Source organism: Callithrix jacchus, chromosome 10 (assembly GCF_049354715.1).
Source record: "Callithrix jacchus isolate 240 chromosome 10, calJac240_pri, whole genome shotgun sequence".
NCBI classification, from domain to species: Eukaryota; Metazoa; Chordata; class Mammalia; order Primates; family Cebidae; genus Callithrix; species Callithrix jacchus.
Window position 1 is genome coordinate 68247524 of NC_133511.1, and position 22815 is coordinate 68270338.

The 22815-nt window shown below is 56.9% G+C and overlaps 1 protein-coding gene across 18 annotated transcripts in view; it reads left to right on the plus strand.

Annotated features, from left to right (window-relative positions):
* The window catches only part of ARAP1 (ArfGAP with RhoGAP domain, ankyrin repeat and PH domain 1), a 75326-nt gene that overhangs the window by 48998 nt on the left and 3513 nt on the right, over window positions 1-22815 (plus strand). For 7 of the 18 annotated variants that reach the window (XM_035264132.3, XM_078340284.1, XM_078340272.1 and 4 more), the window contains 21 exons: window positions 925-1107; window positions 2172-2346; window positions 3461-3595; window positions 5381-5516; window positions 5803-5905; window positions 6772-6967; window positions 7256-7307; window positions 7419-7582; window positions 7705-7917; window positions 8239-8344; window positions 9043-9190; window positions 9287-9373; window positions 9460-9528; window positions 9810-9927; window positions 11180-11293; window positions 11501-11646; window positions 16814-16896; window positions 17396-17446; window positions 17632-17695; window positions 19245-19394; window positions 19805-20418. In XM_035264132.3, the coding sequence (XP_035120023.1) occupies window positions 925-1107; window positions 2172-2346; window positions 3461-3595; window positions 5381-5516; window positions 5803-5905; window positions 6772-6967; window positions 7256-7307; window positions 7419-7582; window positions 7705-7917; window positions 8239-8344; window positions 9043-9190; window positions 9287-9373; window positions 9460-9528; window positions 9810-9927; window positions 11180-11293; window positions 11501-11646; window positions 16814-16896; window positions 17396-17446; window positions 17632-17695; window positions 19245-19394; window positions 19805-19822 (2511 nt within the window). In that variant the 3' untranslated portion in view covers window positions 19823-20418. Of the gene's footprint in view, window positions 1-924; window positions 1108-2171; window positions 2347-3460; window positions 3596-5380; window positions 5517-5802; window positions 5906-6771; window positions 6968-7255; window positions 7308-7418; window positions 7583-7704; window positions 7918-8238; window positions 8345-9042; window positions 9191-9286; window positions 9374-9459; window positions 9529-9809; window positions 9928-11179; window positions 11294-11500; window positions 11647-12204; window positions 12238-16813; window positions 16897-17395; window positions 17447-17631; window positions 17696-19244; window positions 19395-19804; window positions 20419-22815 lie in introns of those variants that run through there. The other 11 variants (XM_035264130.3, XM_078340280.1, XM_078340271.1 and 8 more) reach the window with 3 other exon arrangements.

Consider the following 22815-nt stretch of genomic DNA (forward strand, 5'->3'; position numbering starts at 1 on the left):
TTCATCTGAACTCACATGCACCAGTGGGTATATGTGTGTATGCTGTGCGTGCACATGTGTACATTTATGCCCCTGTACTGGAAACTCCCAAGTACCCATATGGGGTAGATACAGGGGAGAACCTGCAATGGGAGACTAGACCCAGGCTGCAGACTACAGAGCACTTGGGGTGTCACACCCCTTTCCCACCTCCCCATGGTGTGTTTGGCACATAAGTACTAAGGACTTTGTATATGCTAATTAACTGACTTTCAAAACAAGCTAGGAGTTAGGATTAGATTTAACCAGTTTACAGACTTCGAAGCTCAGGGAGAGAAGATAAGTTGCTGGAAAACACAGTAGTGGCAGGGACTATTCTGCTTTGTCCTGTGCTGTGACCCCAGCACCCCAAACAGGATCTGAGAAAGAGTCATGGTAGGGGGTCCAATGGCTGTGGAATGAGGAGCCGGATGAAGGAAGGAACTGATTCCCTGAATGCTAGATCCCCACACTCACCCAGAATCCGCCCCCATGCTTCTTGCCCAGAGAGGAATGTCAGGGACAGGAGAGGTTTTGGAAATCCCTGCCCACTCCATTGGCTGACAGGTTAGGCACCTACCCCCAGTTATCACAGCCTCAGAAATGCAGAGCCCCAGATGTGGAACTGGACGGGGCAGCAGCAAGGCCCCCGGGACCAGGTGCAGGGCCTGAGGTGTCCACCTGTCAGGCTGCCGACCTCCTGGGACCTAGGTTCAGAGCCCAGTGCTGGTGGCGGGAGCATCCTTAGCCAATAGCAGGCCAATCCATCCTTACCTTCCCTGTTGGGAAAGTGGGCAGATGGCCTGGCTCTCCCAGCCCCATGCCTAACAACCTCAGAAACAAAGTTTCTGCCGGGCACAGCCCCTGGCTGTCAGCTGCCCCCCTGACCTCTTGCCCACCCCACAGCTCTTCTTACAGCTGGGCAATGGTGCTGGGAACCGCTTTTGGGCAGCCAATGTGCCCCCCAGTGAGGCCCTACAGCCCAGCAGCAGCCCCAGCACCCGGCGGTGCCACCTGGAGGCCAAGTACCGTGAGGGCAAGTACCGTCGCTACCACCCACTCTTTGGCAACCAGGAGGAGCTGGACAAGGTCAGGGTACTGCAGCTCTGGGGCCCCTTGGGACCACCCACTGTCTCTGCTGCCCTGTTCTTCATGCTGTCTTAACCCATCTCATCTACCAGCTCAGGGAGCTGCTTTGGCATATGGGGAAACTGAGGTTTGGAGGGCAGAAGGGCCCTGGCTAAGCCATATGAAAAGTTCTGGCCATGCAGGGAGGAGCTAGGCCTGACCCTTGGGCCAAGGCTATGTCCCCAGCATCTGTCTGTCTCCCTCCCGATTCCTCAGTCTCCTGCACCCCGTCCTATTGCTTCTGAATCCTGCCAAAAGGAGTGAACTTGATGGGGATGCTATTTCCTGTCAGGCTCATGAAAAACAGCTGGGTTGCTTTGACCCACCCCCATCCACACCCCACTCAAGATGAGGCTCCATATGGGCCCCAGGCCCTGACAGGCTGGGAGCCAAGCCTTAGGCCCTGATCTGGCTGGGCCTGAGTGGGAGGCAGCCAGCTCCAAAGCAGGGGTATGCCATTTGTGACCTCTGGTTGGCCTTCAGCCCCTCCCCCAAACTGCCCCTCCTAGGCAGACTCAGTCCAGCTAGAAGCCCGGTGGGAGCCAGGCCTCCACCTCCCAGGGACCCAGGCGTCCTGCTCCCAGCCCAACCCAGTCTAGTCTGCAAGCCAAGAGGGCGGCAACTCCCATTGGTTGGGAGGGCTGGGCAGGCAGTGAGGAATTCAAATGTGGGAGGAATTAGCTACAAAGCACCCCCCTGCTCCTCCATAAGGCAGAGGGAGCTTGAGATCCTCTGGAGGCTCTGTGGCTGACTGGGCAGCTGTGTCCAGGCCGCCAGCAGGGGTGAGGCCCCAGGCAGCTGGGACCCCCTGGCCTCTGCTAGGCAGCTCCTGCTTGCCCCTCCTCCCCTTGGCTTCTCTCTTCCCTCTCTCCTTCTCTTTTATCCTTCCTGTTCTCTCTTTCAGTCTGAGGATGGACTGCTCCAGGCCTGGGCGACTCCTTCCTCTTCTTTCCTCTCCTCCCTGACACCCGATTTCCCTGTGGGCCCCCCACTCCTTGGGCTGACCCTCCCCTGCCTCTTCCTAGGCCTTGTGTGCTGCAGTCACCACCACAGACCTGGCTGAGACCCAGGCACTCCTGGGCTGTGGGGCTGGGATCAGCTGCTTCTCAGGGGACCCTGAGGCCCCCACGCCCCTGGCTCTTGCAGAGCAGGCGGGGCAGACGCTGCAGATGGAATTCCTTCGGAACAACCGGACCACAGGTGAGTGTGGCAGAGGATGGGGTCCGCCAGGCTGTGTGTGTCCGGTGGGGTTTGATTTGCGTGCAGCTTTCAGGGTGTGATTGCAGCTCCTCAAGGGCCGGCGGTACAATTGTGTGTGAGCTGGGATGTGCTGGGGTTTGCACGTCAGTGTGTATTTGTGCTTCGTATGCATGTTCCTCCGTGTCTCTGTCTCTGTGACTCTGTTGATGACTTTCCTGACTTGCAGTGTGGGCATCTCAGGATGGCTGGTGGCTCTGCTGGGGCTTGTGTACCTCTGAGCTGCGCTGGATCTGTGTTTCTGGAGATGTTGAGGGCTTTGGAGAGCTTGTCCGTGTGCAGAGTGTGTCTGTGTTGCTGCCTGTGGGGTGTTGCATTAAATTTCTCCATGTGTGGGTCACCTACCATGGCAGCCCTGTCTGCTGCTCTGCCTGGTGGAGCTCAATCCTAGACCTGGTTTGGGTACCACTGGCTCCCTCTTGGGGTGGGTGAGGAGGGAGCAGTGGACTGAACAGCGCAGTCTGTGGCCCAGGCCTAGCCTCCCGGGCCACATCCCAGGACTAAGGGTGGAGCTCAGCGGCTGGGGCTCTGGGCTTAGGGCCATGGGTGGGCGGAGTGCACTAGGCTGAAGAGGTGTCCAGGGAGACACAGGAGACCACCCAGCTGGCTTGGGCTTGGACTGGGGGCAGAACCTCCCTGTTGCTGACTTGGGGAGCAGGGCTGTAGTCAGGCTGCCGCCTTGAGCTTTACGCCATCTGGGACAAGCTTCTTTCCAGGGATTATTACTGACTTTGTCCAATGTGCCCCTGATGCCAGTGTGCCTGGCCTGTGCCTCCAACCTGGAGAGTGGGGTGGGCTGGAAGTCAGGGAGGCTTCCTGGAAGGGGAGGTGCTGGAACTGGGCCTTGGGAATGGTGTAAATTTCCACAAGTGGGGAGAGGTGGAGAAACAGCCTGGGCAAGACCCTGGAGATAGGAGGGGGAGCTTGAGGCTGCCAGTTAGGGAGCTAGGGCTGGTGATTTGAAAGTGAGCCTGGATGCCCAGCCCAGGTGGGAGTGAGGTGGGGACAGGCCCTTGGTTGTCCAGCATGACCGGCCATCCTTTCCCTGCCTCCAAAGAGGTGCCTCGGCTGGACTCGATGAAGCCCCTGGAAAAGCACTACTCAGTTGTCCTGCCGACCGTGAGCCACAGTGGCTTCCTCTACAAAACTGCCTCTGCTGGCAAGCTGCTGCAGGATCGCCGGGCCCGGGAAGGTGGGTGCTGCCCCAGACCCTGCGCTGGCCCATGCATCTGTGCGTGGAAGCTGCAGGGCCAGGGAAGCCAGGGATGGCCCGACTGGTGGACCTGTGAAGCAGCCAAGTGGACTATGGCAGAGTCACCTGAGAGGGCTTCCTGTATATAGTCTGTGGTAGACAGTAAGTGCTTCATAAAGGATCCTGGTGGGAGTGGGGGTGGGGCATGGCACTGCAGAGCAGGTGCCCTGCTTTGGACTAAAAGAATCTTTGGACTAAAAGAATCTTTATTGAGCCCCTACGGGGTATGGGCTCTGCTGAGCATCTGGTAGTTAGAGCCTGTGGCTGTAGGGAGTTGAGGACTGATCTGAAAGTCCTATCCCTCTCTGATCTCAGCCTGCTGTTCACTCCCCAACTCAGAAGAAAATCCACCACTTCCGTGACCTCTCTGAACCACTCCCTGAATCACTCGGCCCCAGCTCTGCTGGTCTCCTCACTGTTTCTCAGACATGCCATGTCACCCACAGAATCTTTGCCCTTCCCTATGGCTGAAATGCTTTCCCCCAGATATCTGCACAGCCAGTCCCTCACTTCTGTCAGGCCTCTGTTTCTGCATCACTACTGCAGAGACATTATCCCCGACTACTTTATGCAAAATAGCACCCCCATCTCTCCCTTTACCCTACATTTTCTTCACACTACTTACCTGGTATTCATTTGCCCATTAATGTATATATCTATAGATTCTCTTCTTTTTGGCCACCACTGTCTGTAGCCCCCAGCACCTAGAACGGTGGCAAGCACACAGCGGGCATTCTGCAGAATGAAGGATGACTCAGGCAGAGCTGGTGCTCCTGGAGGGAGCCCATCTGTGGGGACAGGCCTGGGGACACATTGCCTCAAAGGGCAAATGCAGGCCCTCATAGATGGGATGAGAGGCAGAGGCTGCTGTGGGAGCATTGTGAGGTAGGTCATCACTGACAACGTCCCTCAGCATGTCCTGCATGCTCTCCTCTGGGGATGAAGCCCTCTAACTCCCAAAGCGGTTCTTTGGAACTCCATGCTGTTCACAACCTCATTGCTCCAGGTCTGCCCTCTCTGCCTGATAATGTCATTTATGTAACTGCCTGAGTCATCCTTTTTGCCGTGGATGCCAGGAAGCTCTGAGCCACTGTAAAGCTCAGTGCTGTGAACTGTACAAGCCTGTATGGCCATGACATTCTATTCTTTCCATTCCCTTTCCTGGTCCAGATTCCCATTTCTGTTTCTTTTATGGGACCTTGTCAGTTTCTCAGAGCCATTGTAGGAGGAGGCAGAGTAGAGTGATGGGTGCTTCTGGAAAAGGAGGTTGGGGCATAGAAGGCTTCTATGACATTTAGGTGGTGGGTGGAGGGGGCAGAGTTTGCAAAAGCTTTGAGTGCTGGGTGGGGATGTGTGTGTCCAGCAGAGAGGCAGCTGGAGAGATGTGCAGGGGTAGACCTGGCAGGGCCTTGAATGGCAGGCTGAGGGGCGTGGAGTCTGTCCTGAAGACCATGGAATGGTTTTGGTTAGAGGAAGGATGGAGTCTGATTTTAGCTAGATCACTCTGGGATTTTAGAAGGGGCTGCTGCAGAGGCCTGGGGGAGAGGATGACTTGTGGGCTGGCTGGCATGGTGGGGATGCAGAGAAGTGGATGGATTTGGGGGAAATTTGAGAGAATGAAGAACACATGCATCAGATGGGAGCCGGAGCCCTGGGAGGATACAGAGGTGGTTTTCAGGTGGTGGTGGGGCTCCCTGATGGCTCCCCTGCCCAAATTCTCCCCAGAGTTCAGCCGGCGCTGGTGTGTCCTTAGTGACGGAGTCCTGAGCTACTATGAGAATGAGCGGGCAGTGAGCCCCAATGGAGAGATTCGGGCCAGCGAGATTGTGTGCCTGGCAGTGCCCCCTCCTGACACCCATGGGTGAGCATCCCTGGGCAAATCACAGACTGTGGTTGCTACAGGGTACAATCCCCCACAGGGAAATAGGCCCAGAGAAGGGGAGAACCTCCCCAGGGTCACACAGCAAACTGAGGCTGCACAAGGCCAACCCCGGTCTCTTGAGGCTCCAACCCAAGACTTTTCCACCACCACTTAGGGGGCCAGAGTAAGGACAAGTGCCATGGCAGTGTGGAAGGGGCAGAGGATGGTGGTTGATGGTGGGGGCTGAGGGTGGGCTGGGCCTGAGTTCTGGCCTGTATATTTGCAGCTTTGAGCACACCTTTGAGGTGTACACGGAGGGAGAACGGCTGTACTTGTTTGGTCTGGAGAGTGCAGAGCAGGCTCATGAATGGGTCACGTGCATTGCTAAGGTGGGCCTGGGGTAGCAGGGTGGGTGTAAGGGTGGGTGATGGGGGAAGGTGGGGCCTCCTGACCAATCCCATGTATCCCAGATCCCCTGTTCAGAGAGCAGAAGCTAGATGGAGGGCAGCAGACATGGAGCAGGCCTGTCCCACCAAGGGCCTAGTGTAATCTGCAGCCCCGGTTGGTCAGACCTATCTTAGCTCTGCAGAAGAAGAGCTGTGGGCCTTGAACTTCATAGGTGCTCAATAAGTGTTTAACAGTGAGTGACAGAGCCATCTTAGGATGGACAGTGCCACCTCCAGGGCAGTGTGCTTCTTGTTCCTGGAGGTGAGCAAGCAGAGGCTGGAGGGAAGAGGCAGGGAGGCCACAGGGGAGAGCTCTGCTGCAGGAACTATAGTCAGGTGCCTGTGGGGTCCCCTGTGCTGTGACAGCCTCTGACTTTAATCATTCACTTGTCCATTGATCAGTTGTCTTGTGAGCCTCCTAAAAGTCAGCCCTCGGAGACCTGGGGACCCAGATGAACCATGCTTAGTCCTAGCTCTTCAGGGTCAGGGAGACAGCTCCCATACGGGTGGCGTTCAGGTGGCAGTAACAGTGTAACTAGTGCCACAACAGAGGGCAAGAATGCTTTGGTGCTGTGGGGGCCCAGAGAAGAGTTCTCCTGAAGGTGTCTGGGAAGGGCACATCTGAGTGGGTATGAAGTGGGTCATGGTACCCAGGTTCCATCAATGGGCTGGGTTCTGCCCTGGGGAAGAGAAGAGAAGGCAGCTGGGTGGGAAGAGAGCACCTGCTTGCAAGCCACGGAGCTGAGGGCCGGCAGTGTCGTTGGCTGATGCTATCCCTTCTCTCCCCCGCCTGGTTGCCTCCCCACCAGGCATTTGTGCCTCCCTTGGCCGAGGATCTGCTGGCCTGTGATTTTGAACGGCTCGGACGCCTACCCTACAAAGCTGGCCTAAGCCTACAGCGGGCCCAAGAGGGCTGGTTCTCTCTCAGTGGCTCAGAGCTCAGAGCTGTTTTCCCCGAGGGGCCCTGTGAAGAGCCGCTGCAACTACGGAAACTGCAGGAGCTTTGTGCGTGGACCAGACCTGGGCCGCACCCCCCCCCCCCCCCCCCCGCCTCCAGGGCACCCTTGCCTGGGCTCCCAGGCCCCCAGCCCTTGCCTGGAAGTCTGAGCTCTGCCTGGCCTTGGCCAGAGCCGCCAGCCTGCCCTTTCATTTCCTCTATCCTTGGGGTACATCTCAGCTACCCTATACATTGGCGAGTGGGTCCCAGGGGTGTGTGTGCCCAGAGAGAGGGAGGGAGCAGGTTGGGGATCAGGAACAAGACCTGGGCCTCACCTTGACTGACCCCCTCCACAGCCATCCAGGGGGACAGTGAGAACCAGGTGCTGGTGCTAGTGGAGCGAAGGAGGTGAGCCACGGCCTCCCTGAAGGGATCCGAGAAGCCTGGAGCAGTCTGATGGGCCTGGGGACAGGGTGGGACAGGTATAGGCCCCTCAGTGACTGATTCTCCCTGGCCCAGGACACTGTACATACAGGGCGAGCGGCGGCTAGACTTCATGGGTTGGCTGGGGGCCATCCAGAAAGCAGCCGCCAGCTTGGGGGACACACTGTCGGAGCAGCAGCTCGGGGACTCGGATATCCCGGTCATCGTATATCGCTGTGTGGACTACATCACGCAGTGCGGTGAGCCCCGCCCCTGGGGTGCAGGCCCCGCCCCTCCCGGAGAGCCGCCTTTCTCACCCGAGCCACGTGGCCCCCCCCATGATGCAATGCCTCAGGCCCCAAACGCTTCGCCCCCTCCCTAGGTCTGACCTCCGAGGGCATCTACCGCAAGTGTGGGCAGACGTCGAAGACACAGCGGCTGCTGGAGAGCCTGCGGCAGGACGCACGCTCTGTGCACCTCAAGGAGGGCGAGCAGCACGTGGATGATGTCTCCTCGGCGCTCAAGCGCTTTCTGCGCGACCTGCCCGATGGACTCTTCACTCGCGCCCAGCGTCTAGCCTGGCTGGAAGCCTCAGGTGGGCCCTGCAGCCTTTGCCCAGCTTCTTCCACCCATCCCTCTGGACTCCTGTGCCCTTCCCTGCTAGCACTTGCACTAGGCGCACCCTAACCGACAGGCTCCAGTTCCCTGCCTCTGCTCCTCATTCGCATCGCCATTCCATACAGAGGCAGGGACCCTGGAAGACTGAGAGTTCCTTACCCTGGTTGACAGCCTGGACTGCATTGACTAGGCGGGCACAGGGACTGCTGCCACCCAGTATGAGAGGCAGAGAAGCCCAGGCAGGGTGGGGGAAGATGGTTATAGGGGGTTTCTGACCTGATTTATCTTCCCCACCCAGAGATTGAGGATGAGGAAGAGAAAGTCTCCAGGTACCGAGAGCTCCTGGTGCGGCTGCCCCCTGTCAACAGGGCCACGGTGAAGGCCCTTATCAGCCACCTGTACTGGTGAGGGGCGATACCATTGTGAGACTCTGGAGGGATGGGGTGAAGGTCCTTCTACCCCCACCCTGGCTGACTGCCCTCCCCTGGAAGCCAGCTGGGCTTTTGCACCAAGTACTCACTGTGATCTGCCCTAACACTGGACATTTGTAGAGCAGGGGTCTCTAACCCCCAGGTCACAGACCAGTACAGGTTCGTGGCCTGTTAGGAACCTACAGGCTGCACAGCAGGAGGTGAGTGGTGGGTGAGCAAGCATTACCGCCTGAGCTCTGCCTCCTGTCATGTCAGCCGCAGCATTAGATTCTTAAAGGATCGTAACTCTATTGTGAACTGCACATGCGAGGGATCTAGGTGGCTCGCTCCTTATAAGAAGCTAATGCCTCTGAAACCATCCCCTGCTCCTCCGCCCCATCCTTGGAAAAATTGTCTTCCACGAAACTAGTCCCTGGTGCCAGAAATGTTGGGGATCACTGTTGTAGAGGATTTTCCCACTTGGAACCAGGGTACCTTGGTCAGATCTCCCAGCTTCCCAGCCCTGCTCCTTGCCAGGACACAAGACATGGCCAGAAAAACTGTTCCTACCCTGTTAGATAGTGGTCCCCTCTGAGCAGACCAGTTTTGGACCTGTCAGTCAGAATTGAGCAGGGTGAGATGGGAAGCTCAGCCTGACTCCTCACTCAAGGCTGTTCTCCTCCCCTCTCCAGTGTCCAGTGCTTCTCAGACACCAACCAGATGAATGTGCACAACCTGGCAATTGTGTTTGGGCCCACGCTCTTTCAGACGGACGGACAGGACTACAAGGCTGGCCGTGTGGTGGAAGACCTCATTAACCACTACGTGGTGGTGTTTAGTGTGCGTCCCTGGCCAGAGGGCAGTGGAGGGCAGGGTGAGCCTTCCAGATGGCAGAGATGTCAGTGACGCCCAGTCCCGGCCCCTCCCCCTTCCCAGGTGGATGAGGAGGAGCTCAGGAAGCAGCGAGAGGAGATCACTGCCATTGTGAAGATGCGAGTGGCTGGCACTGCCAGTGGGACCCAGGTGAAGGCCGGAGCCTGGGTGGGGGGCTTGGGCCCACCTCCTGCACCCATTTCCGAGGCCCCCGGCTGAGCCCTGTCTCCCTACAGCATGCTGGTGACTTCATCTGCACAGTGTATCTGGAGGAGAAGAAGGCAGAGACTGAGCAGCATATCAAGGTAGCTGCTGGGACCTAGAAGCCAAGGGGCCAGAGAGTCAGGCTGGGCCAGGCGCAGGCTCAGATGGCCAGGGGAGCAGTGCTTCCATCCCAAGGAGAGGACCCGTTTGGGACCTGTATCTGGCTGGTGCTGTAAGAACCATTCAGAGACACCCCTCTGTATCCTAGGACTCCAGAAGAGCCTGAGAAGGATGGGCTTAGGCTCTGAATCACACAGCAAGGTTGTGGCAGAGCAGGGGCCAGGGACAGGGAGGCTAATCTCCTTCTCCTTGGTCCCTGCAGATCCCAGCATCCATGACTGCTGAGGAGCTCACCCTGGAGATCCTGGATCGCCGGAATGTGGGCATCAGGGAGAAGGACTACTGGACCTGCTTTGAGGTCAATGAGAGGGAAGAGGCAGGTAGGTGACCCTGGGCTTGTGCAGGGTGTGGTATGGCCTGTCTTGTCTCATTTATGGCCTATAGCCCCAGTCTTTCCTTCCCTACCTTGTACATGAGGATGGGTGGTGAAAAGGGCTTAGATGACATGTTGCTGTCACAGTGATGAAGACTGTGATCCCTGTGATGGTGGTGATAGGGTGCTGGCAGGGATAGAGGTGATGCCTGTCATGTGACTGATAGAAGGGACAGTGAAGGGGTAGATGGTGTTGGCCATGACGGTGCTTTCTCAGGTGCCAGTGACAATGGTGATGGTTGGGATGAGAAAGGTATTTTGTGGTAAAGGTGGTCTTGATGGCAGTAGAGGATGAGGCTATATCTGTTCATTAGTTTTACTGTATTTGTTGAGTGCCAGGCACTGGGCTGGGGAGCCACACACACAGTCCCTGTCCTTGTGGGGGTTAGTGTTGTTGGGACGGAGGTGTCAGTCTAAATGATCACGCTAATACATGTTCAACTACAGATGCGGTAACTGTTGTGGAGTAGAGACCCATGGCATTGTCAGATCTTCCCCAAGACAGGATGGGAAGGAAGAGTAGGGGCTACTTGGTGAAGAAGTCAAAAGCCCTGTGGTGGCCCTCAAGGAGATGAGGGCAGTGAGCGGTGGTGGCATGGGTGGGGCTGGAGATCAAGGCAGAGGCAGCCACGCAGGGCCTGACAGCAATGCAAGCCCATCAGAGGGTTAGTGAGCAGGTGTTTAAGAAGAGTGCTGCTCGCTGCTGGGTGGGGAGAGGAGGGTGAGGGAAATTAGAGCACACTTTGAAGGCCATGGTTTAGTCCAAGGAGAAGGCGGTAACATGGGCAGGGGGGCAGCAGTGGAGATGGACAGAGCAGCGAGATCCGATGTGTGGATTGGGAGAGCGAGGAGGGGTTTGTTTCTGGATTGAGCAGCCTGGCATGGGGGGGTGGTGGTGGTGGTGGTGGTGGCAGTGGTGGTAATTCTCTGATGGGGGACAAGGGGAGGGTGGGAAGGAGGGTGGGGGTGGAGATCGTGGGCGTGGTTTTTTACATGTTGAATTTGAGCAGCCTTGGTCACAGCCAGGTGTGTCAAGCCTGAAGTTTGGTTGTGGGAAGGGTGGTCATGATGGTGGTGGTATGTGTCATGGCACTTGCAGGCGGTTGGAGTGGACAGGGGATGTGTGGGTGACATGTGCCCATGTGCCAGCCCTTGATAGCCATGTGGTCCCAGTGACGATAGGTGTGACCTCTCCCCAGAGCGCCCCCTGCACTTTGCAGAGAAGGTACTGCCCATCCTGCACGGGCTGGGCACGGACAGCCATCTGGTGGTGAAGAAGCACCAGGCCATGGAGGCTATGCTGCTATACCTGGGTAGGTGGTGCCAAGCTTGGGGAAGGCCCCTTTTCCAGAGCCAGGGTGGGACCTGGGGGTGCCAGGTAGGAGCAGCTCAGGCAGAGGGTGCCAGATGGGTGGGCCTCTATGGAAAGGCTGGGGAAGGATGGGGCAGTTTCCTTCATTCTGGGACCCAGCCCCAGGTAGGGGTTGTTGCAGCCTGTGCCCACTCCGGTCCCCCCCCAGCCAGCCGTGTTGGTGACACCAAGCATGGCATGATGAAGTTCCGTGAGGACCGCAGCCTTCTGGGCCTGGGCCTGCCCTCAGGCGGCTTCCACGATCGCTACTTCATCCTTAATAGCAGCTGCCTGCGGCTCTACAAGGAGGTCCGGGTAAGTGGCTCCACTAGGTTCTGCCCCAGGGTGGGCATCTATACCCCTGAATGTGCTCAGAGAGTCCCCTTGGTCCGCAAGTGGAAATATTCCCACTGCAGGCTCTCAGGATGGCACAGCAGTGGGGGAGAACTGTAGACTCTTAAGACCCCTACTGCTATGGCCCTGGATGGCCTCTTTACTGTGCCCTGTAGCTCCACTAGGCCCTGGCACCCGGATGCCATCACACCACTCCATGCCCATGCTCTGTCTCATTGTGTCTGTGCTGTATCACTGTAGCCACAGGAACCTGCTACTTGATGACAGTCCCAAGTTGTGGCCCATGCATGCCTTGTCACATCATATGTCGTCATACTCCTCCCAGGCCACCCTCACTCACTCACTCTGTCCACGTGAAGGGTGTTCTCCCAACCCAGACTCCATTTGGCACTCCCCACCTTCTGCACATGCGTGCCACACACACACCCCTCCCCCCCTCAAGCCCCACACATCTCCACACGTGCTGTCCTGACTCTAGACCTGGGACTTCTTCCATAACCCTGATCCTCTATCAAACAGAGCCAGAGGCCATGGAGCGGGGCCCCTGAGACCGTGAGTAGCTGTGGGCTGACTGCCAGCTGCCTTACACCGCCTGGGGGCCAAGTGAGCTGGGTGGTAGCATGGGGACACAGCCCGAGCTCCTGGCCATCTGCAGGCATGGTTCCTTGTCCCCTTGCCAGTCGGCACTTGGTATCCTATCCTGGGGCCTGGGACCTAAGCTCCTCCCCTTTGTCCCTAATCCTGTCCCAGGGTCCTTTCCCTAAGATAGGTTCCCTATCAGTGCAATGCTGTAGAATTTTCCAAAGGACTCAGTGTGGAAGTTAAAAATCCAGTAATGGTGGCACCTAGGTTTGCATTAGAGCTCTGATCTTCAGCTCCTGTCATACCTGGAGCCACCCTATTTCCAACCCTGGACAGAGTTCCAGGACTGTTGGAATGTTCTTGCTACTGCCCTGACCCTGACATGCCAGGGCGGGACGAGAGAGACTTGTGGGATACCCCCACCTAGGGTAGGAGTCTCTCTGAGTCCTCCCTGGCTGGCTGTTTCTGCTCTGCACACTCCTAGGAGAGAGAGCTCATGCCCTCCTCCCTTGGGGCTGCCCTGTTCCTAGGTGGGTACTTCTGCCTGGGAGAAGGCCCTTGCTCAGGTTCTGCTGAGAAATCTGCATCTCATGATGCCCCTTTGGGTCTCAGCTATGCCTTGGGGGCCACAAGCATAGATGCTCTGCAGCAAGGGTCCCCAAACCCCAGGCCACAGAGCAGTAACTGCTCTGTGGCCTGTTAGGAACAGGGCCATGCAACAGGAGGTGAGTGTTGGGCAAGCGAGCATTGCCCCTCAGCCCTGCCTCCTGTCAGGTCAGCAGCAGCCTTAGATTCTCATCAGTGTGTGAACCCTGCTGTGAACTGTGCAAGCGAGGGAACCAGGTTGTACACTCCTTAAGAGAATCTAATGTCTGAAGATCTGAGATTTAACAGTTTCATCCTGAAACCATCCCCCTGCCCATGGAAAAATTGTCTACGAAACTAGTCCCTGATACCAAAAAGACTGGGGACTGCTGCCCTGCAGGATGGGCAGCGGAGATGGGGTTCCAAGCCCGGTGGTCTAGCCTGAGCTTCCACAGCCACCGCCCCCCACCCCACCCCCAGTGTCTTCAGCCCCTTCCTGCCCCTTGCATTTCCTGAGGACATCTCAACAGGCTTGGCTGCCATGGTAGGAGCAGTGGATAGAGCAGGACCTCATCTCCTTCTCTTTGCATTTTTTGCTTCTATTGATTCATCCTGGGCTCCTGCTAGCCCTGTGGGAAACGCCTTCTCTTCTCTCCTTTGCCCTCCTCTGTGATCACATCTTCACTTCTGAGCCTGTCCTCCTATCCAATCCATCCCTCTTGGTTCTGGGATGCTATCTCCCGGGCCCCTCCCTCTAGGAGTGCTTAGGACCCGCACTGTGGGCAGAAGGGAGGCAGGATGGCTGAGGCACCCGGAAAGGCAGCTGCAGCTCCCTGGGCATGGAAATAAGGAGGAAGGAGAGCTGGAAAAAGGGATGCAATCTAATATTCCCTAAGGAACCAGGCTTGGTACTGGCCCCTCACATTCTGAGACATGGAATCCTTACTACTATTCTCTGAGGAAGAGGGCTGTCCCTGCTTCCAGGTGAGAAAACAGGCTTTGCGTGACTTGCCCAAGGCCATCTGTAAGTGTAGACTGGGACTCACACCCAGGTTTCTTAGTGTGGAAATGCAAGCTTTGTATTCCTGGATTATCTCAGACTTGAGAACTCAGCAAGGAGGGGCCGCTTCACAGGGTGAGTGGTACTCCCCATGCCCCATTGACAGCCAGCACCTCTGGCTTGGCAGAGGCCCTAAGCAGGTATCAGCTGGTTACCACAGTGTTAGCAATTCTGGCATTTTTTGGTTTATGTGGCAGTAGGACAGAATGTTTGAAATTGGGACAATCCCAGGTGATTCAGGATCCAGGTGATTCAGGCACAGGTGATTCACTTGTGCCTTATCTGGGGGGGGGGGTCTCCTCTTGTTAAAGACCCTGAGGCACCTGGAAAAGGCACATGCTAGAAAGCTCTTGGTTCCAGCAGAGATCCTTAAACATCAAGGGTAAACTTCATTGTCTGCCAGTGACCTGGAACTAGTGACCTGGAGATGCTGGAAACATGAGCTGTCTGGTTAAAAATGAAGTCCTTGGCAGGTGGATCACGAGGTCAAGAGATTGAGACCATCCTGGTCACCAAGGTGAAACCCCATCTCTACTCAAAATACAAAAAATCAGCTGGGCATGGTGGCGCGTGCCTGTAATCCCAGCTACTCAGGAGGCTGAGGCAGGAGAATTGCCTGAACCCAGGAGGCGGAGGTTGCGGTGAGCCGAGATCGCGCCATTGCACTCCAGCCTGGGTAACAAGAGCGAAACTCCGTCTCAAAAAAAAAGAAAAAGAAAAAGAAATGAAGTTCTTGGGCCAGGCACAGTGGCTCATGCCTGTAATCCCAGCACTTTGCGAGGCTGAGGTGGGAGGATCTCTTGAGCCCAGGAGTTTGAGACTAGCCTGGGCAACATGGCGAAACCCTGTCTCTATAAAAATTAGCCAGACGTGGTGGTGCATGCCTGTAGTCCCAGCTACTCAGGAGGCTGAGGAGGAGGATGGCTTGATCCTATGAGGTGGGGTTGCAGTGAGCTGAGATTGCACCACTACACTCCACCTTGGGGGATTCATTCTCAAAAGGAGATTGCATTGACTGAGATCCTCTCCTCCTAAGACCCACTTCTGCAGACTTCCTGTGTTAGTCGCCCTCACATCATACACGTGCCACGCACGTCAGACCCCAAGGAATCGGAGGCCTGAGGGTTGTTTTCATTCTCGGAGCCACAGCCTGGTTTGAATGCCTTGATTCCCGGAGTTTTCTCCGCTCCTGACTGGGCCAGTCCTGTCTACCCTAGACTCACTTGACTGCTTCCTTCTACTTCTGTTCCCTCCCACCCACAGCCTGACTTCTTCCAAACCCACAGCCTGTTTTCCCTCCCCTCAGCCTGATTCCTCCCGTACCTGCAGTCCAGTTTTCCCCGCATCCTTCCTTCATCATGCCCAGAGCCTTGTGTTTTCCGTGTCTGGAGCTGAATCTCTTACAGCCTCTATCTCAGTCTTTCCATTTTCTGCCACCAGCTGTCTTCTGGTTTGCAGACCTTTTGCTTCGCTGCTCCCAGCCTTGCTTCTTCACTGCATGCATGCAGGTTTCTTCCTTGTCTTGTCCCACATGTTGTTTCTTCCATGTCTGCAGCCTGATCCACCCTCCCCATCCCCCTCACCCCCCAGTTTCCTCCGTTTGCCCCCCTGAGTGTCCCATGCTTGCAGCCCAGTTGGTTCCAGGCCCTCCTGGGCACGTGTCCATCATCGGATTAGGTGCTATCTATAGAAGACATGGGGCTTTCCAATCGGGGTGTCGGGGCAAAAGCAGAGTGAAAAATCCTTACTAAGCCTCTCCTAAGCCACACCCCTTTGAGAGCACAGAGGTCTCCACCAGTCTCTAGGCAGCCCATCCTTTTGTGATATCACAGGAAGTCCACCAGTTCCTGAAACTTCCCCTTCCCCTGGCTGTCTCTTAGTCCCTTCTCTGGCCCCTACTGAGGAGCCATGCCTGGAGGTGGCTGGGAGCCATGGTGGGGAACAGGGGAGAGGTGGCTCAGTCTTTGACCCCCAGTTTCGGTTGTAAGTGAATCTCCCTTCCCTGCCATTCACTCTGGTGCCCCTGTGGGCTTCAGGGGTGCCTGGTAGGGGTAGGGCTTTAAGCAAGTGGCTCCCAGAGCAGGAGGAAGCCTTGTTAGCTTGACCTCCAACCAGCCTCTTCCTTGGGGGTCATTGCCCCCATCCCTCTGCCTCCGAGCCAGCCTGCTCCTTTCAAGCCCAGACCCATATGCCGAGGCAGGGGCCAGAGGTGAACCTTTTGGCAATCTGGTGCCCCTCCCCAGTACATTGGTCTCTTGCTTCCTGACGTAGACCATTGGGAAGTTCTTCTTATGGTCTATTGAACAGCTGTTCCGCTTCAGCTGGAGTCATTAGGCTTCTTGTGGAAGCAAAGAGCTAGTAACTGCTGGTCCCTCGAGCCTTCTGTCCACACAGTCAACCCTGTAGACTCCACAGGGCTGAGAGGGGTGAGAAATGAGTAACCTGAGATGAACACAGACATGAGCAGCCAACCGAGGCGCCCTGATCACATTTGCTTATTCCAGCTTGGTGCTGGGGGAGGATGTGCAGTTCTCCCTCCACATACAATCTGATTCAGGCTGATGCTTAAGTCATTTCTCCAGTTTGCAGGGCAGCAGGGTGGTGATGGGATTCGCTGTTACAGATGTCCCAGTTGGGACGGCTGCCTCGGAGACTGAGGGTTGACTGTCTGATACTGCCGCAGGGAGAGAGGCCTTGGGGGCCTAGGGCTGGGGGTTGGTTGGGCTGGATTGTGAACAGGGAGGGCTTTGTCAGGAAGGCTTCCTGAAGGAGGCGCCCTGTGCTGGGATGCAATGAGGGCTCGAGAGTGGGAGGAGGGAGGAGGGAGGTGCCCAGTGGGCTGAGTGGCCCCAGTGTCTACTCTGCAGACTAAAGTGCCCTCTTCTCCCAACCCTACCTCAGAGTCACCGGCCTGAGAAGGAGTGGCCCGTCAAGAGTCTCAAAGTCTATCTGGGAGTGAAGAAGAAACTCCGGCCACCCACCTGGTAAGCTGGGACTGGACAGGGGCCTGTGGGGCTCAGAACTGATTGGGGAGGCACAGCTGGGGATTTTAATTTGACAGAGGTCGGTGTAGGGGCTCTGATGGTGTGGTCCCCAGACCAGCAACATCACCTGGACACACCTTCAACACAAATTCTCGGACAAGTGTAGTGGCTTATGTCTGTAATCCCAGTACTTAGGGAGGCCAAGTCAGGTGGATCACTTGAGCCTAGGAGTTCGAGACCAGCCTGGGCAATGTGTTGAGATCCTATCTCTACAAAAAATACAAAAATTAGCTGGGTTTGGTGGCGTACTACTCAGGAGGCGGGGACTGGGAGGCTGGTGGGGGCTGAGAGAGGAAGAGGCCAGGGCATGCCACTCTTGTGAGAAGGCCCTGAACTCTGGCTCCGGCTCTGGCTGTGGCTTCTGGGCTCTATCTTGGGAACCTGGGTGTTGAACCTCTGTGGCCTGTCAAACACTCGACTCTCCCCTCTTCGTCTGCAGCTGGGGCTTCACAGTGGTGCATGAGACAGAGAAACATGAGAAGCAACAGTGGTGAGTGAGCAGCCCGTCCTGAGACCCCAGACTGAGAAAAGATGGTGGCACGTTCCCCTTTACCGGGTCCCTCGTCACTTCTCAGATCTGTGTCCTCTGGCAGACCCTGGGGTGGTGAGGTAGACACAGTGTTCCCTGCTCAGCCAGGCCTTTGGCATCATCTAGGCCTGCGTCCCACCCTGCAGGTACCTCTGCTGTGACACGCAGATGGAGCTCCGGGAGTGGTTTGCAACCTTCCTGTTTGTGCAGGTACCAGATGCGGAGTGTGGGGTGTGGGGTGGGTCCCTGGAGGCTTCTATTATAGAGAATGGGCACATTGGCTTCTGCACTACTCAGGCCACCCCTTGCTTCAAGGTTTTTGAGTTACTTTTAATTCATTTGCTAGTTTATTCAACAAACCCTTCCTAGCACCTACTGTTAGTCCCGCCCCAAGCCAGGGATGCTAGGAACAGACAGGATGCAGTCCCTGCCTTTGGGGCACTCCTCCTGTGGACAGGAAAACAGACCCAGAAGCAGCCAGTGATAGCCCAGTGTGATCAGTGCTGTGGTGGCAGCAGGGAGCCCAGGGGATCTGAGTTTTAGGAAATGTGGGAGAGGCTAGACATGGTGGCTCACGCCTGTGATCCCAGCACTTTGGGAGGCCGCGGTGGGTGGATCATGAGGTCAGGCAATCGAGACCATCCTGGCTAACATGGTGAAACCCTGTCTTTACTAAAAAAATAAAAAAATAAAAAATTAGCCGGCTGTGGTGATGCATGTCTGTAATCCCAGCTACTTGGGAGGCTGAGGCAGGAAAATCACTTGAACCCGGGAGGCAGAGGTTGCAGTGAGCCAGGATGGTGCCACTGCACCCCAGCCTGGGCAGCAGAGTGAGACTCTGTTAAAAAAAAAAAAAAGGCACTGTGGGAGAATTCACCAAGCAAAGAGGAGGGAAACAGCTTCTAGGCAGGGGAAGCGGTTTAGGCAAAGGTCTGAAGATGCGCAAGAGAAGCATAGATGGTTACAGTGGACTGTGAGGGGAGAAGCCAGGAGTGCAGGAAGTCCGCACAGGAAAGGGAGTGAGGAGCAGAGTCTCAAGAGAGCGTTGGAGGCCACGTGAGGGAAACTGAACTCGACAGTGGGCAGTGGGGAACCCTGGTGGGGGCGCGGGTGGCATTCAGGTAGAGCGTAGTGCAGGCTGGAGTCTGCCAGGGCTCACTCTGGGTGCAGCGTCAGGAAGAGGGATGGAGGGTAGAGGCCAGAGGTGAACAGGCCAGTGAGGCAGTGGCTGTGGTAGCTGAGGCAGGGACATGGTGGGTCGACTCCTGAGCCAGAACAGGGCCAGAGGTTGGGTTAGACTTGAAACAGATGAGTTAAGACAGAGTTTTTTCACGTAAGAGTTCACAAGTGTTTAGGAAAAAGGGAAACAAAACAACCAGGGTGGGCTGAGTTCTTACTTGGAGCTGTGTTCTTTTAGCCCTGAGCTTCCTGGTAAGCAAAGCCTAAAAGGAAATAGGGTGGATTCTGTAGTTCCCGGTTCCTAAGAGGGGGCACAGACCTGTTCCTCTAGGAGAAATGTTTTCTTGGTTCTTGGAGGGGTTTGTGGATCTGGAGATGGGAGTTGAGTCACAGAACTGGCCATGTTTTGCCAGAGATGCAGTCATGTTCTCCCCACAGCTGCTTCTCATATCGGCTGGGATAAAGCTGAGGGAGTCATCTGAGATCACAGCTGGAGGCGTTTCTGGGAAGGGTGGGCAGATCTGAGGCTGACTGGCTGAGCTGAAGCTGAGCCCAGCCCCCTCCTCTCCCTGCTCCCCAGCACGACGGCCTGGTGTGGCCCTCAGAGCCCTCTCGCGTGTCCCGGGCGGTGCCTGAGGTCCGGCTGGGCAGTGTGTCACTGATCCCCCTTCGAGGCAGTGAAAACGAAATGCGCCGGAGTGTGGCTGCCTTCACCTCGGACCCTCTGTCTGTGAGTGGCTCTCCATGCCTTTGGGCAGTGGCTGGGGACCTGGCTGGTTAACCTGCCTTCTATTCCACAGTAGATGATTTTCCTAATTGCCCTCCCTAATTGCCCTCCAGTCCCCTCCCTCCAGCTTCATTGGGGGCCCTTAGGCCCCTTTGGTTCACACCGTTCACAGGAGCCCCTTCTGCTTGGCCCTGGGAGCTGGGAGCCCCCTCTGCCTAGCCCTGGGACCTGGGAGTCCCCTGTGCCTGGCCCTGGGAGTTGAGACCACCCCCTATGCCTGGCCCTGGGAGCTGGGAGCCCGGCAGACTGGAGCGCTCCCCGGCCAGCAGTGGAGAGTGGCTGCAGCAGCTTCAGCAGGTACTGGCCCCTTTGGGCCTTCACAAAATGCCTGTGGGCCTCTTGCCTTCCTGCAGCTCCTGCGGAACGTCTGAGCACAGGATCCTACCCTTGGCTCTAGGATTCCGCCGCTGGAAGCCTTCTGTTGAGACACCCATTATGCCCCAGGCCTGGTGTGAGCCAGCAGGGGTTGCATGGGAACTGGCACCCCACACTCACATCGTCCATCCTGACTGCAGCATGAGGTTCCCTGGTTGGGGTGGGAGGCAGTAGGGTTAGCCTGGCGGGAGTCTCTCCCAGCTGTGTCCAGGTGTTCAGTCCTCTTGGCCCAACCTACTCACCCCTCGGGTTCACTGTCCCTGAGTTTGCGGTGCTGGAGAGATGAGCATAAGTCAGGAATGTGGGAGGACCACCACCCTTTAAGAGGCTTGAGGCCCTGGGGCCCCCGCTGGAAGGGAGCCCCTGCTCCCCACAACAAACTCCAGAACAGCAGAAAGTGGGTGCTCTAGAGGAGCACTCTGCCTGAGGGGAGGGAGCTCTTGGCTGAGCTTCCTCAGGGCTGAGAGCTGCGCTTTGGGGTTTTCAGCCCGCCTTCCAGTCTGGGCTGATTGGGAGGTCCAGATGACCCGAAGCCCCTTCCCCACTTTGGGGGCTTATGATAATATAAATATATCTGTATATTTTACCCTAAGGTGCTGAGGCCTGTGATTGGTTAAGGGGATTGGGCGTCCTGGGGTAGGGGACAGGCGGTTAGGACGCCCAGGGGTGAGTATCTAGTGCCTGAAGCTGAGAACCTAGGCCTTGCTTCTTCCAGGCCCTGAGCTCTTCAGATGACCCCCTTTCCCAAGCAGAGCCCTGTCCTGGCTCCATGCCCCCATTGTACTGTTGTGCAGCCGGGCTGAGGATGCTGGTCCCAACCTGGCCAGCAGTGACCCTGAATGGACCTGAGTCCCTGTCCTGCTGCAGTCTGAGTTTGAGTCCCAGCTGGGGCCTGGGTGTGGTGTGTCAGTGATGCAGGCCCAGCAGCCCTGCAGCAGCCCCTGCTGGAGACACAAGGTCAGACCACAGGAGCCTGAGTAGGAAGAAGGACCTTCAAGTCACATGTGGCCCCTGTGCCTGCTCCTCCAGAGGTGAGGTCTGCTGTGCACTGGGGGCTGTCCTCACTGGGCACTGTCTGGCCATCTCTTCCAAGAAGAGGAGACCCAGGCCTGCAGGGGAGATCATGAACTGCTCAGAGATTGGTTTGGGACTTCCTGGGGAGGTGCCAGATACCACATTCCCGCCTTTGCCTAGACCCTCATTACCACCCACTCTTCGGGGGCTCAGTGTGGACAGGTTGACCTCCTCTCCTTAGCCTCATTAGGCCAGTGGGGCTGGGCAGAGTGGGTGAGGATGAGCTATGTGACCTCTGACTCAGGCGTCTAGCTCAGTGCGGAGCCTGGGGTCCAGCAGGGCACTTGGAGACCTGGACTCCAGGTTTCCTCTCCCTGTCTCTCAGGAAGGGGAGGCGTATGCCAGGAGACTGGAACCAGTTACCCAAGTCCTGCTGACCTCTTTCACAGGCTGGGACCAATCCCCTTGAGTTTCCCACCTCCTGTGGGCCACTCTGGGCCAGATCCACAGGTCGAATGTATGATTCTGCTTCCAGCCAGGAAAGGGCTGATGGACCCCCTTATCCCAGGGCTTGGGGTCCAGAATCTGCTCCTGGATCTGATCTTGCACTGCTCAGCCAGCCCTGAGGCCCACCTGAGTGGGTGAGACTGGAGGCACCCCCTGCTATGCTGTGGCCACTGCCCCAGCTCAGGGGGCTGGCTGCAGTACTGCGCTGGGCCACAAGGCGGCAGCCACGGACCACTCATCATTGCTAGAATCAAAGCAGGGCCTGGAGGACACCCGGGTGGTGGTGCTGGCCCAGGCGTTTCTCTGCTAGGGTGTGAAGCAGGACCCAGTTCTGCCTTCGGCCCGCAGGCTGGTGACATTCTGGAAGGCAGCACCTACAGGAATGTGCTTTGGAGTCTTGGGCTCTGGAAGCCAGGAAGAGGCAGGAACAGCCTTCTACCAAATGCCTGATGTGACTCGGCCCCTATGTCTCCTGCACTGTCTGCTCTTGACAAGGGGGAGCTAGGCCCAGAGAAGGGAGGCCACTTTCCCAAGGCCACACGATGCCCGTGAAGCAGGCCCGAGGTCCATTCCCACTGCCCTACTTTGGTGGAGTCTCCCTCTTTGACTTACTCCTAATTCCAATTCTTTGCTCCTCTTACAAGTGGCCTGACTTGTTCCCTGAGGCCAAGGGGGTTTGAACTGTCAGAGAGTGATGGCATAAGGTGCTTTCCCTCTGGTAGAGGGTGAGGTGACATCCTAACAGGAGCCTCAGGGCCTCAGTCAGAATGATATATGCCTGTGACAAACAGTGTTGGATAGGTTAGGGGCAGGAGGCTCTGCTGGTCCTTGTCACAAGGATTCCTAAAAATGGGGCCTCTTGGGCCCCTGGGTGGTTTGCTCATTCACATGTTATTTGAGGTCAGGTTGCCAGGGATGGGTTGAAGAGCCCAGACCTGGAACTTCAGAGGGGCCGAAAGTAGCTCTTGGAGAAGGAGGGGCTTCCTGGACGAAGAGGTGATCCTGAGCCAGCCTCAAAGACCAGAGGCCTTGCCAGGCACAGTTGTGGTAGAGGTTGAAATGTTGGGGGAGGAGGACAGGGCTTCAAGGACCAACCCAAATCCAGGCCCGGCACCTGCGGAACACGGGGAGCCCTGGAAGAGAAGGCTGAGCCATGTCAGAACCTGGATGGTGAGGGCATTGCAGGAGGGGAGGCCAGGAGGCAGAGGGGAGGGGGGCAGGGAGGTGACGTGGGATGTCTGCCTCTCTCCTGCCTCCTTCCAGCATAACCTTCCTACCCTGCAGAGTTCTGAGGCTTCCTGGGGACTCTGGAGAAGGAAAGCAGTAGGGCAGGAAAGGGCAAGAGCTGGGCCTTCTTTCCTGGCCCCGTGCTCTGGTGGCCTCCAAGCCACCTGATCACAGGTTGCTGTCTTGGAAAGCACGTGTGTGTGGATGCCGGTGCTCCTGTTTATAAGCTGTGTGACTTCGC